The 14,837-nt window shown below is 46.3% G+C and overlaps 1 protein-coding gene across 1 annotated transcript; it reads right to left on the reverse strand.

The window, feature by feature from the left end:
* Positions 1-688: 688 nt before the first annotated feature.
* CEACAM21 (CEA cell adhesion molecule 21) lies at positions 689-10,763 on the reverse strand. The gene is given in 5 exon segments (XM_055250799.1): positions 689-822; positions 7,407-7,572; positions 7,574-7,683; positions 9,468-9,827; positions 10,700-10,763. Coding segments are annotated over 5 exon segments (834 nt in total).
* Between the last annotated feature and the right edge of the window lie 4,074 nt (positions 10,764-14,837).

Consider the following 14,837-nt stretch of genomic DNA (forward strand, 5'->3'; position numbering starts at 1 on the left):
AAAGTATTTGTGAATGTTTACAATTTTACAATGCCTTGGCATCTGTTTTGGATAGAAGTTGGACTTTCTCATACCAGAAGAAGGGCTCAGTTACCTTTGAAATGGTTTCCAGTTCTTCACCTCCTTCCAGTTCCTCAATGTGATTGATCAGATATCTGCTTTATACAATGGCCTCCTGGTGACCTCCTCCCTATGGGACTTCCGGATATGGCCCGTATGACTGCCCCACTGACCCCATATCCTGCATGCTGCAGTGACCACCTCTAATCACCTGGGTCTCATGTCTGCTTGCATTAAACCCATCCATTAAAACTCCCTGAGGAAAATATGTTTGGATAATATTCTGTACCCTAATAAAGGCCTTGACCCATGGGTTCCCCCTCTGTCCTCCCCATACTGCCCCTGACCTGTGTGTGTGTGTGTATGTGTGCGTGTGTGTGTGTCCTCCAGACAGCGCCTGTATCCCCCAGGACCTGTAAGTAATAAGTCTTTATTTTCATCTTATGTCTCTTGCAATCATTGGCAAGAGCTCTGCATCTTAAAGATCGCAAATTTAAGAAATTGGTGTAGTCGGCACAAGAGAGAGTATCTCTTCAGTTTAGCACAAGATGTCTCAGAGCTGCTGAGGCTTTTAACATCCTCGCCGGTGTGGCTGCCTCACTGGTGAGGCTGTTCTGTTCAGTGCAATTCAGTTGCTCCGCTGTGTGCTGCTGTGTTGCTGCTGTAGAGTGCTGCCAGGTTGTTCTCCCCAAATTGTTACTGAGTAGGAACTTGTAATGTGCTCCCAAGGTGGTCTACCCCATGCGAAGGGGGATTCTCCATCTAGGGCAAGGGCTAGGTGTGTTTCTGGAATCCTAATAGGGAAGGCATCCACAGAGGGTGAACTCCACTCCTCCTTAGTGTGAAGAGTGACATTTCCCATTTATTTTCCCCATGGAGGTGCCATGTATTGACTTTTTCTTTCACTGTCCCAAGGTTGAGCCAAGGTGAGCTATGGGACCAGGGCAAGATACCATTACAGTTAGCAAAGCAAATGGGTGACAGCGTGTGGAGAAGCTGTGGTTCTCCTGATGAATGGCACTAGCAGAGTGCCATTTAGTAAAGTCTTGTCGGGAGGCTGCCCCTGGTTAGACCGGCAGTGTCTGCAGTCACTAAGTGGATGAGAATTTTAGGCCCTGGGCCATGGATAATCCCTGCAGACACAGCCATGGCTTCATGCTGATGGGGCAATCCCAGGCTAGTGGCTCCCTTGTTTCTGCATTTCTTGTTGTGGTTGCACAATCAACACCTCAGGGGTTGATTGGGTCACCTTGGAAAGAGAAGCAGCTGCCTAGGAGGCTGGTGCACATGGAGGCTGGTGCACGTGGAGGCCACCCTCAATTTTATTCTGCTAACAAGTTGTAAGATTAAAACAACAGGGGGCTTTGGGTACCATCAGGAACTTGTCAAGTAAACATCCAAAGACAGAAAGAAGAAAAAGAAAAAGACATTAGCCGTCTAGAAATACAAGCCATTTTAAAGATTTTGCTTAAAAGATGCACTTGGGCTGGGAGCGGTGGCTCACACCTGTAATCCCAGCACTTTGGGAGGCCAAGGTGGGTGGATCAACTGAGGTCAGGAGTTCAAGACCAGCCTGACCAACATGGTGAAACCTCGCCTCTACTAAAAATACAAAAAATTAGCTGGGCATGGTGGCAGGTGCCTGTAATCCCAGCTACTTTGTGGCCAAGGCTGGAGAATCGCTTGAACCCGGGAGGCAGAAATGGCAGTGAGCCAAGATCGCGCCACTGTACTCCAGCCTGGGCGACAGAGTGAGACTTCGTCTCAAAAAAAAAAAAAAAAAAAAAAGGACGGGCTTGTTTCATTCTTGTTGTGGAGTCATCCCAGAGAGAGGCTACTCCCTAGAGTCAATGAGACCCTTTCCTCCTCCCTCTTTTCCTCTTATCATTCTGGAGACAGAAAACAAGAATCTCAGCTTTAGGTGGCTGACGTCACCCCCCAAGAAAAGAAACTACCACTTCGATTGACTACAAATCCAAGAAAAATAAAAGAGAAACTTTAAACTTTAAGTACTGAGCAAACCACAGGTCTAGCAAACATAATGCTAGCCCTGGGTTACTTATTCATTTACAACAAACCCCTAGATATAGGAGGAAAAAATAAAAAGTAATTAAATATATACACATACAATATTTTAATATAAATATATAATAAATAGTTAAATTATGTATGTATAATATGTAACTAAATCAAAGTAAAATTTCATACTTTGATTCTATTGGAAATTCAAGATTCATTTATTAACTTATATATTAAGGAATTTATGTAAAAAAAGATTTTTAAAAGGGCACCAATTTGCTTTTGTGTCTCCACAACATAGGATCTAATTTAACTTTATATTTGCTAAACACACTAATGGACAAATATTCGTGGATTTAATCAATACTGGGGCTCAAATTGTAGCCACACATGGGAATCCCATAAATTTAAACACTCTGTCCCTATTATCTTGAGAAGAAAACTAAATATAAAATTGAAAAAAAACAAGTATGCCTCAATTTACCTGTAGCCTTGTCTAAATTTCCCGGAGTCATGTACCCATTGCTGTAAAACATTCTCTATTGGACATAGGTGCTCTGAGACAATAAATAGAATAGAAGTGTTTTTGGTACTTAGACATTGGCTTGATAAAATGGGATCCCATGAAACCTCAGTTAGGATGGTGAATATGGCCCAATGGAGCTGAAATGGGGCCTTTAAGGATTAAAACTTATTACATTAAACCTAGTAAGTAATGGGGTGATTATCCATACTGCTTCTCCATTTCATAGCCCAATTTTGACAGTTGCCAAATCTGGAACAAACAACAAACAAACAAACCAACCAACCAACCCCTGGGAATCTGTTGCCTCACAGAGCCACACAGTAGATATCAAAATTGTATATCTCAGTTCCAGTTCCAAAATGGTGGCATAGAAGCAAGCTGGCTTCACACAGAAAACCAAAAACAAATATACAACACCAAAATTATTACCAGAAATATTCCAGAACTCAAACATGAAAATGAAACAATTTTCAGAGACACAGAGAAGTGAAAAAAACTCCAGACAGATGATAAAAGAATCAGATTTCCCCATCTGTAATGTCCCTCCTTACCCCTTTCTGTCTGGTACCAGGTGTGTGGAAAATTTTGCCCCAACTCATGGTTTCTACACTGGGAAATGTAAGATCAATGTGGGCAACCAGTTTCTGCACAATCCTGGGTTCCCTCTCCCTGCCTTAACCCACAAGAAGCATCGTGAGTGCGTGAAGGGAGAAATTTCCCTGAGGACAGTCAGAGAGTGGGGAGGCAGGACTACCATCTCCTTCCCTGGAAACTCCGCTGTGTAACAGCCAAGGGAGACATGAAATCAGACTGGTTTTTCAGCAGCTCCATGTTGTAGTAGGTTTGTTTCACAGGTATCCTGGGCATGGACATCTAGCCAGCTTTCCCACACTGCCAGGATATCCCCTTTGGGAACTCCCTCAGTTAGGAAGGGCACACTCTGATCATTTACTAGGGCCAAGGTAAACCCTAAAGGTAACTTAGAGATGAAAAGTAGGTAGTGACCTAGCAGTAAAGAACTCTAAGAAAATATATCCAATAAAAATCAAAACAAGCCAGACAACAACTAAAATAAATAATGAATTCTTCAATGTAAAGACCTGGACTTACATCCACAAGAAACAGTAAGCAGGTAACCATGATCTCTCTACATGGACAAAGTGAGGAACAAGTGACTGATCCTGATGAGATGGTGATGTGTGAGCTCTCTAATCAAGAATTCAAAACTGCAGTTTTAAGGAAACTCAGTGATCTTCAAGAAAACATGAAAAAGCAGTTCAGAAATTTATCAGAGAAATTTAACAAAGGGATTGAAATAATTTAAAGAAAACAAACAGGAATCTTGGAATTGAGAAATACATTTGCTGAACAGGAAAATTCATTAGAGTCTCTCAACAGCAGAATGGATCAGAGGAAAGAATCAACCCAAATAAGACTCCCCCAAGGCATAAAATAATCGAATTCTCAAAAGTCAAGGGCAAAGAGAAGATTTTAAAACAGCAAGAGAAAAGAAGCAAATGACATAAAGAAGCTCCAATTCTGTGGCAACAGATTTCAATGGAAATAATACAGACCAGGAGGGAGTGACATGACATTTTCAAAATGCTGAAAAAATATTGACATTTGAGAATACTTTATCCAACGAAGTTATCCTTCAATATAAAGGAGAGATAAAGTTTCCTGGACAAACAAAAGCTGAGATAATTCGCCACCGTCAGACTAGTCTTCCTGTAAATACTAAAGGGTAAATACTAAATACTTCAATGTGAAAGTAAAAAAAACCACTAACATGCAAAACAACCACCACAACAACATTTGAAGGTATAAAATCCACTGGTGAAATTAAGTACGTAGACAAACCCAGAATACTCAAATACTGTAATTATGGAAAGTAATCCAATCGTAACTCTAGCGTGAGTCTCAAAATATAAATCTATCAAAAACAATAATACACTTTAGGAGGCCAAGGTTGGCAGATTCCTTGAGGTCAAGAGTTCAGGACCAGCCTGGTCAAAATGGTGAAACCACATCTCTACCAAAAAAACACAAAAATTTGCAGGGTGTGGTGGCACATGCCTGTAGTTACAGCTACTTGGGAGGCTGGGGCAGGAGAATTGCTTGAACCCAGGAGGCGGAGGTTGCAGTGAGCTGAAATTGCATCACTGCACTCCAGCCTGAGTGACAGAGTTAGACTCTGTCTTAAAAAAAAAACAGCTACCTGTTTGGAGAAAGGTAATATAAAATATGTAAATAGAGACAAAGTCAAAATTTGTGAAGGATGAAATTAAAGAGTAGAGTTTTTTGGGGGTTTTTTGTTTCTATTATTTTCTTTGTGATCTAAGATAATTTGTTACCTGTTCTTCTCTTGAAGATATCCTGTTATATCTATAAGATGTTTTTGGAAGTCTTACGGTAACTGCAATGCAAAAAAACCTATGATAGATCCACTAAAAATAAAAAACAATGACTGAAAACACACTACCAGAGACAATCAACCACAAGAAAGACAGTAAAAAATGAAGAAAGAAAGAGGGGAGTTACAAAACAACCAGAAGACAGGCAACAAAATGGCAGTAGTAAGTTCTTACTTAAAAATATTGAACACTGAATAGAAATGAACTCTATTCTCCAATTAAAAGGCGTAGAGTGGCTGAATGCTGCCTATATGCTGCCTACAAGAAACCCACTTCACGTAAAAAGATACAAATAGACTGAAAGTGAAGGAGTGGAAAAAGATATTTCATGCAAGTGGAAACCAAAAGACAGCAGGAGTAGCTATAATGATATAAGATAAACTACAAATCGAAGACTATAAAAAGAGACAAAGAAAGTCACTATGTAATGATAAAGTGCTCAGTTCAGCAAGACGAGATGCCAATTATACATATCTATGCATCCAACACTTGAGCCCCCAAGTCTCCCAAGTATCTAAAGCAAACAGTAGTAGATCTAAAAGGAGAGATAGACTGGAACACAGTATTAATTAGGGCACTTTAACACCCTGCTCTCAGCAATGGCCAGATCTTTCAGACAGAAAATCAACAAAGAAACTTCAAAGTTAAACTACACACTAGACCAAATAGGCCTAACTGGCATTTACAGGACATTTCACTAACTATCTAACTATTACGGAATTCACAGCAAACCAGTCATTAGCATTGTTTCTATAGGTATTAAATTAACTAAAAGTATCCCTTATGGGAAACGAAGGGATGGGCAGAATTAAAGGAATAGGTTGGGCTAGTTAACTGCAGCAGGAACATGCCCTTAAGACGCAGATCACTCATGCTATTGCCTGTGGCTTAAGAATGCCTTTAAGCGGTTTTCCGCCCTGGGCAGGACAGGTGTTCCTTGCCCTCATTCCTGTAAACCCATAACCTTCCAGCTTGGGCATTAGGGCCATTATGAACACGTTACAGTGCTGCAGAGATTTTGTTTATGGCCAGCTTTGGGGCCAGTTTATGGCCAGATTTTGGGGGGCTTGCTCCTAACAGACTAATACACCCATTTTCTGGTATGTGACTCTAAAGTCCTTAGAATCTCCAGAGCGATGTCTTTTTCAAGCTAATAATTGATTGATGACTGGCAGCCCCTAGGCAGCTTCAGAATGAGGCTGGTCACTGACGCAGGCAGGATTAGAGGGTTAGGACTTTCAACCTCACCCCCAATTCCTGGGGAGGGACCTGGAGTTTGAATTAATCACCAATGACCAATGAATCAATTAATGGCCAATGATTGAATCAATCATATCTATGTCATGAACCCCAAAAGGACTGGGTTTGAAGAGCTGAACCTGTGGAAGTTTCTGGAGTGTGGTGCATCTGGGGAGGACATGGAAGCTCTACACCCCTTCCCACATGCCATGCTCTGTGCATCTCTTCATCTGCATCCTTTGTAAAGTCCTTTATTATAAACCGGTAAACCTAAGTATGTGTTTCCCTGAGTCCTGAGAGCTGTTTGAGCAAACTAATCCAATCCAAACAGGGAGTCATGGAAACCTCAACATGAAGCCAGTCATAAGAAGCTCTGGAGGCCCAGACTTGTGACCGGTGGGAAGGTGGGGGCAATTTTGTGGGACTGAGCCTCTTGCTGCTGTCTCCAGGTAGATAGTGTCAGGATGGAATTGGAGGACACCTCGCTGATGTATGGTGCAGAACTGATTGGCTGCTGGGTGTGTGGGAGAAACCCCCCCCCCATCACATTTGGTCACAGAAGTGTGTCTGTGTTGGTGATTGTTATTGTGGAGTGAGAGCAGAGGAAAAACACAGTTTGAGTTTTTCCAAACAGGGTGGAATCCCATCTGCCAATTTAGAATCTGAAACTTATAGTTTCAGTACTTCAATTAAGATCACAGAACTGGTAAGTGATACAACAAAAAAGTAACCAAAGTCTGCTCAACTTAACAGCTAATAACCACAAAGTTCATAAAAATAATACCAGTCGATATTGATAGCACTGATTGAGCCCTGGCTCTGTGCACGACCTTGTTAAGGGCTTTAATCGCATTAATCTCTGAATAAATATCCTCACAACCACCCTGAGATCCAGGTGTTTGTAACAATTCTACAGATGAGGAAACTGAGGCCCAGGAGGTTGAGTGTCTTGCCCAAGGTCAAATACCTGGTACCTATTGTAACCACGATGATAACTGGATGAGTCAAATCCCTGAGTTCTTGCCCACATTGCTCTCCAGGCTCTGAAGGAATCTCATCCTTCTTATTCCGTGTATCATTTTACACCCCCTACTCCCTCCTAGGAAAATATACAAGGAAAGGAGTGAGAGGGGCCGAGGGGCACTCACATTTTACAATCAGCTTGAGGGGGTCACTCCTGTTGGAGCTGACTGGGTTGGAGACCTCACGCTGATACTCCCCGGCATCCTCCTGCCTGATGGGGCCTATGGTGAGCACATGGTTAAACCAGGACAGCTTCATCCTCTTCGTGACCTGCAGACTCTGGTTATTGAAAAATCCACTGAAAAGAGGTTCCAGCGTTATTTGTGAGGCAGGTCAGGACCACGGAGCCCTTCTCTGTGACTGCGGTGCTGCTGGCTTGGATGGAGGGCTGAGCCACTGACTCTGTGGATAGAGTGACCAACAGAAAGTGTCTTGGGGCAATGCTGCATCCTCAGAGATCTCAAATTTAGAACATTCCCCTGTTAATAAAGGAGGAGAAAGACGAAGGACAGGGAGGAGCAGAGAGAACCAGAGACACCCATAGCAGTGAGCAGTTGGGACTACAGTGACCTCAGAGACCCCAGGGACCAGGAGGACCCAGCTGCCCAGACCAGGACCAGGGAGCCCTGAAAACCCTCCCACAGATGAGCAGCCCCAGAGTCACATGAGATGTGATTCCTGGGGTGGCTTTAGGAGCAGGCAGTCAGAGAAATGGAACATGGGTCTCAGCCCCTAAGGGACAGGGAAGAGGTGTGGCCAGCTCCTCCTAGGATCCTACATCCAGGATCCAGTCTGTAAAGAGGTTATGATTATTCCTTTCTTTTTTCGTTAATTCCCTCCCTCCTTCATCAGAGAACTACTGAGTGTGTGTCTCAGTTGGGCCCTATGCAGGTACAGGGTGTAGTGGGGAAAGAAAGTTGAGTCCTTTCCTTCATCCTCCTGTGGGAGTGACATCAACAAACCAAGAAATTCATGATTTCACGTCCAGTGAGGGAAGGGATGTGGATCTGATGGAGACGCTTGGACAATCCTGGCATTGAGTCTGATAGTTGAGACAGGTGATTTCGTTCTAAGTAAAAACTGACTAATTCTCCATTTGCCCCTCATTCCTCAGATCAGAATCTCCCTCTCTGAGCTGAGGATGCCCAAGAAGAAAGGAGCTGAACCAACATCTGGTCCTGGGGTCCACAGATGCCCCACGGTGGTGGCCACGACCAGATTCTGGGCTGCAGACACACGGTAGTGTGACTTTGAGCACCCACAGCCTGTGTGATGCTGATGCAATTTTTCTTTAATAAAATGGGGTAAATGTAAATGGTCCCTGGCTTGCCATCCTCTCTGTAAATTAACATTAAAATATTTACAATTACCTGACCTAAAGCTTGGCACAGAATAGCTCCAAATAAACATCATCTATTATTATTTTACTCCAAAAAAAAGAGTTCTCTGGGCCTGATTCCTGGTGGAGAAGGAGCGGTCCAGAGTGTCTTTTCTCTGCTGTCCCTCCTTCCGAGGACAGTGTACTTCCTGGGACATCTTTTAAGTTTCCCATCCAGTTTAATGGCCTGGGAAGCTTATTTGTCTGTCCTCTCCACTCTGACTCTCAGGTGAAAGATGAGGCTCTGCCCTTGCCCAGATGAGGCTCTGGGGGCTGAGCCCTGCCTGGTGACCAGCTCTAGGAACCATGGCCCTGGGACAGCTGGTAAATCCTTGCTCACATTCAGCCCTGCCCAGGAAGCCACAACCCAGCCCTGGCACAGGCTCCCCAGGGTCATCTGGAGTCAGGATCTCGGGACAGGGGTCTGGGGCAGGGGCTTCAAGGGCTGAGCTTCTCTGGGCGGATCCTCAGGCCAGGCCCTGACTGAGTCGTGTAAGAAGATCTTTCTCAGGTCATGTCTATGAGGAGGAGGCCAAAGGGGGTTGGACTGAGACTGATCTTCCCCCGCCGCATCTCCTGCATCAGACTGTCCTTCTTGCCGTAGCGAATTTCCACGGAGTCCGGATAAGGGAAAGGAATTCTTATCTGTTATAGTTTGTCTCCCCTGGGTGTGTCCTGCACTAAATGCCCAAACCCCAACATGGGACGTAATGCAGAGGGGGACCCAGGCACAGCCGAGGCCTGACAATCCTGTGTGTGCGAAGCAGAACTGACCCCCAATACCCAGAGGCATGGAGGAATCACTTACCGTATACACGGAGATGGTGAGATGCCTGGTCAGTCTGAGAATTTCTGTATGTGACTTGTAGGGTGTAGTATCCCGTGTCCTCCAGGGTGACGTTCTGGAAATGCAGATCTCCACTGAGTGATATTGTCTCTCGACCGCTGTATGCAGGCCCTGGAGTCCTAACGTGAGTGTCTATTACATATGCTGCGATTAGCCGCTTGGGCTCCACCGTTTTCCCTTTGTACCAGCCATAGCTGTAAAGATTCTTGGGCAGATAAACCACAGAGAGATGAACATTCTCCCCTTCAGCAGCTTCAAAGGGCACTGATACAATAAAGAGCCTGGCAGTGGTAGGCGCGTTCCAGAAGGTTAAAAGTGAGGCTAGGAAGGGGAGAGAATATCAGTCAATATTTGGACCTATGCATTGGCATGGACAGACGGGGTCCTGGGTGCAGGTCTCTTCACCCCTCAGCCTTAAGGTGTGTGTGTGTGTGTGTGTGTGTGTGTGTGTGTGTGTGTGTGTGTTCTACCGAGTCAAAGTCAGCAGCATGACCCTCATTCCTTGGCATTTCCCTGTGTGGAACCCTCTTTCCCAGGGGTCTGCACGGTTCCCTCCCCACTGCCTTCGGTTCCTACTTACACAAGGGAATCCCTGGGAGACTTCTTCCCTGAAGCCTCCTCTAGAGACCCCGGGCCTTCCCTTTCTGACCTTTCCCAGCTCTGTTCCCTCCAGGGCTCTTGTCAGCACCTGACCTCACATTCTTGATCTCTTTGGGTGTCTGTCTTCCTCCCCATGAGATCGTGAGCTCTGTGAGGGCGGGGACGTGTGTGATCTTGGTTGCATCCCCAGTGCCTGGGACAGGCTGCAGACTCCTGTGGATGAGTTCATGAGCGTTCCCAGGGCCTTCCATATCCTGGCGTTTATTTGCCAATGTCTGAGGTTGGCGGATGAAGACAGAGTTTCATGCCCTGGTGGTGTTTTTATTTAAATTGTCACTGTGATATAGTTTTATTATTATTTTCAAAATGTAGTGGCCACTGACAATGAACTTGAAAACACGGACCAATTGAGATTGTTTTGCCCCTTGGCAATTCCAGTTCGCTTGGATTTGTTGGTTCTCCTTAGATGTTCTCTCCCCTAAGTGTCCAACAAAAGCCCTCTGTCTCCTCTCAGAGCCACATCCTCCCCAGGAGACGCCAGCCAGTCTCTGTGCTCCCTCGTCCCACCCACTCCCAGGGAGTCCTCCCTTCACCTGTGAGCAGGAGGCCCTGCCAGGGGATGCATTCTCTGTGGGGATGAGCTGAGGGGGGCCACATGGTCTCTGCTGCCTGCTCTGTCCTCCTCTGTGGAGAGGAGCTTGGGCTCCAGGAATGCTCTAGTCAGGGCTACTGTGACTGTCCACTCTGCTGTCCTTCCTCCCTCTGTGCTGAGCCTCCTCTCAGGCACCAGCACTTCCTAGGTTCATGGGCAAGGGCGGGGCTCTGCCCACAATGTCTCTCTGTCCCCTCCCCTCTCAGTCCTGCCCCCCTTGTCCCTCCTTTCTCCTTCCTTTTTGCCTATATTTGGTTCCCTCGGCAAAGCTTTGAGAAGCAACGCTGATGGGGTCCCCATAACAGGAGGACTCACTCTCCCCAGTGCTGGCCTCTGCTGTGTTCTGGCCTCGGTTCTGTCACAGCAGGTAGATTAGTTCCCTTTATGACACAGAAAACCAGCTGGGCCCTGGGTCTCCCCATGCTCTCCAGTGCTCCAGGAAGGCGGGATGATGCCTAGCAGGAAGGTGACTGAGGTGGCTCTGGGGGATAGAAAGGGGCTCACTGGGCGATGGCTGGGAAGGACCCACCTGCTATCTTCAGTGTCACCAGCCTGGCCTCTGACCCGGGGACAGATACCCAGGCCTGGGGGTCTTGGGAGGATCCCTAGCTCCTAGGTGTGGAGGAGGTGTCCTGTGTGTCCTGGGAAGAGAGGACTGTGGTGGAGGGAGGTGGGAGGCTCTGGGTTCTGCTGTCCTTGGGGAAGGCTTCAGGGGGACACTCCCTCTCCGTGTCTGTTGGCTGAGCTGTGGCTCAGGGCCTGTCCATGTTCTCCCTGACCATCCTGGGTGGTCTCTGTCCTCTGTGAGACTGACTGTCCTGTGGTCACTGCGCCTTCCCCACGGTGATGCCTGGAGGGAAAGGGGAGCTGCCCAGGGACCCCCGGCACAGAGGCGTCCTCAGAGGCTCTAGAAAAGAGCAGGAGGGACAGAGCAGGCACGTGGGAGAGATCAGAAGGGTCTGTTGGAGCAAGGGATGGAATCCAGGCTCCATCTCCGACTTTTTAGCAAAGCCAGGTTCCTGTCTAGCGGAATCCATTTCCTGAGTGTTGTCTGTGTCTGATTTCTGCCCCTGGAGGGCAAGAGGAGACCTGATGTCAAAGTCAAGGGCTGCCCAAGGATGCTGACCAGGGTTGCCGTGGGGGGGACCTGGCCCTGACCCCTGGGCAGAGGTGGACTCTAATCTCCAGGCTGCAGGGTCAGGCCCACCAAGGTTCTATCCACTGCGGGACCCTGACCTCCCTCCTGAAGCTGCAAGGTTCAGTCCTCATCCCCGAGGCAGCCGCAGGCACTTGCTGGCTGGAACTCTGCCGCCCTCTGGTGGACAGGGAGGGAAGTGGGGACGGCTGCGGACCCCGGCCAGGCTGTTTTACTCAACAATGTAGACATTGAACATGGGTCACGCACACGTTATGTCAAAGTGCCACCAGATTCCAGCTCGGTGAGCCCCAGCCTCTGTGGCTCCAAGCACACTGTCCTCCTTCTTTCACAATCAGATATTTATGACTTTCTGTGAGTTTGCGTTTGTCTACAGTAAGCTGCAGGGTGCATGCCGGAGGTGGGGGGTGGGGGTCAGGGGTGCAGTGATGTCTGGGGCTGAGTACTGCGCGGCGGTCTGGGAGCAAAGGAGGGAGGGGAAGAAGGGGAAGATCATTGCTCAGAAGTTCCTGAGCTCTGCAGACTCACCAGTCGCTCAATATTTGAGTGACCATTGGGCGAGAGGGCAGAAGGTAAGTGTCAGGGCATCGGGGCTGGTGCCTCTGGGAACCAGAGGAACATTCTGGGAACAAAGCTCTCCCCCAGCTTACAGGGAGCTTCCCATCGCCCCTGCCTTGAGGATCAGGGAATCTGGGGCCTCTGCTCTTCCAGGGGCTGCTTGCAGGCAGTTAGCTCTGGGAGGGGGTGACCCAGGAGTTGCCTCTCATTTTGCATTTGAGATTTAAAAGGAGAAGGGACAGTATATCTTGCCAGGTCACAAAAATTACAGGCATCATATTGACTGAAGGGCACTCCTGTCATCACTGCAATATACCAGAATGGTCTTTTAAAAAAATAAGTGATTTAGGTTTACCAGCAACTGTAATGCCTGTTTTATTCTTCTAGTTCACCATTAATGTCCTTTTGTAGTTTTAGCACTGGCAATTTTGATTTTATATTGACTCGGATGATTTTAAGCTTTCATTCATTCACATAGAGATCATCTTCTTTCTGAATATTAATGCACTTTTTCTCTATCTCTACTGGTTATTCCTGTATATAGAGTAGAGAATCACTGTTCCCCAAAGAGGTGGAAAGCTTCTGACTACCAAAAAAAAAAAAATGTCAAAACGCTTTAAGGTCAGTAACTTAAAGATTAAATCCAAGAGTGGGCAACAGATTCTGCCCAGGGTCTGAAAGGTGGAGAGGTGAATGGTGAGGATGTTTAAAAGACCTCTCCTCTCTACTCCCTAGATGGGGGCCATCCAGTCTTCTTTAGGTTCAGAGAAGGCCCAGGGCTGGAGCAGCAGGGCACTGTCAGTTCCCAGCTCCCAGGGGCCAGGAATAAGACCCCAACACTGTCCAGACACTGATTGCATTCATTTTGGGGGAGGATAGATTCTTATTTAAAGAATAATACAAAAGTCTACAAATTTGAACATAATGAGAAATTACTTTGCTACAATTTTCCTCTTAATAAGACATTACTTCCTAATGACATATGTGACTGCATTCATGGCTGAGATGTCTTCTAGGATGGTGAGAGCATCAGAGTGGACTATCTGGTGCCTCGGGGTCATGCATTTTCTTCTTCCAACGTCTACAGGATCCCCCATGTCCCACTTTGTAGTGTAACTCAGTGCGTGTCATTCTGGTTTTTGTTGTACAGATCCTTGGAAAGCCCATGCCATTCCTGCTATGAGGTACAGGCAGCCAATGGCATCACCTCTAAATATGCCTTCTCCTGGGACATCAAATTATGGAATAAATGAAAGACATTTTGACAGATATTGAAGATATAAGTTTCTACTCTTCCCACACATGCGATTCTTCTCTCAAGTGAAGGATTTTACTGGTGAATTGTTATTAGAGATTAGTACAGATCAGTGATTCTACCAGGGGCAATTTTGCCCTCTAGGGGACATTTGGCAAAGTCTGGAAACATTGTTGGTTGTCAGAGCTGGGGGAGGGAGTACTGCTGGCATTGAGTGGATGGTGCTGAACACCCTACAGTTCACAGAGCCCCACCAGTTTGATTTAAATTTGCATTGGTCTATTTTTGGTTTTGTTGCCTGTACTGTTGAAGTCGTACTCTTGAACTCTTTCTAGACAGTAACCAGAAGAGTTTTCTCTAGGTTTCTTCTCGTATTTTTATTATTTCAGTACATATATTTAAGTCTGTAATTCATCTTCAATTGATTTTTGTAAATATGGTGAGAAATAGGAGTCCAGTTTTATTCTTCTGCATATGACTATTCAGTTGTCCCAGCACCAATTATCGAAAAGGATGTGCTTTCCCCAATGTATATTCTTATCAGCTTTGTCAAAGATCAGTTGGCTATAAATGTATGGCTTTCTTTCTGGGCTCTCTAGTCTGTTACATCGATCTGTGTGTCTATCTGTATACTACTACCATGCTGTATTGGTGATGATGGCTTTGTAATATAATTTGAAGTCAAGAAATGTGATGCTCCCAGCTTTGTTTAATTGCTTCAGAAAGGCTGAGCCCCTCCTCACAGGGGCTCCTTCCTGGAAAAAGATCATGGTTCCCACTGACCATATAGCCACTGCTGGAGTTTCTGAAATTCCCAAAGGGAGGCCCTACCCAGCCAGGGGGGGATGAGTCAAGGTCCCACTGAAGGAATCTGTCTGGCCACAATCAGGCACAGCAGCTGTGCTGCCTTGTGGTGGACCAGACCACCTGGACTTCCTGGAGCTTGCAGGCTACAGTGTCTGGGTCCATGGAAACACAGAGATGGAGGCCGCCCTCACCTCCACAGAAAACTGTAGTCTCAGGCGGTCTCCAGCCTATTGGCACTGGTTGGCTGGCATTCCAAGCCAGTAGGTCTTAACTTGAGAGGTGCTGTGGAAGTGGGGCCCACAG

The sequence above is a fragment of the Symphalangus syndactylus genome, chromosome 17 (assembly GCF_028878055.3).
Source record: "Symphalangus syndactylus isolate Jambi chromosome 17, NHGRI_mSymSyn1-v2.1_pri, whole genome shotgun sequence".
In the NCBI taxonomy this organism is placed as follows: Eukaryota; Metazoa; Chordata; class Mammalia; order Primates; family Hylobatidae; genus Symphalangus; species Symphalangus syndactylus.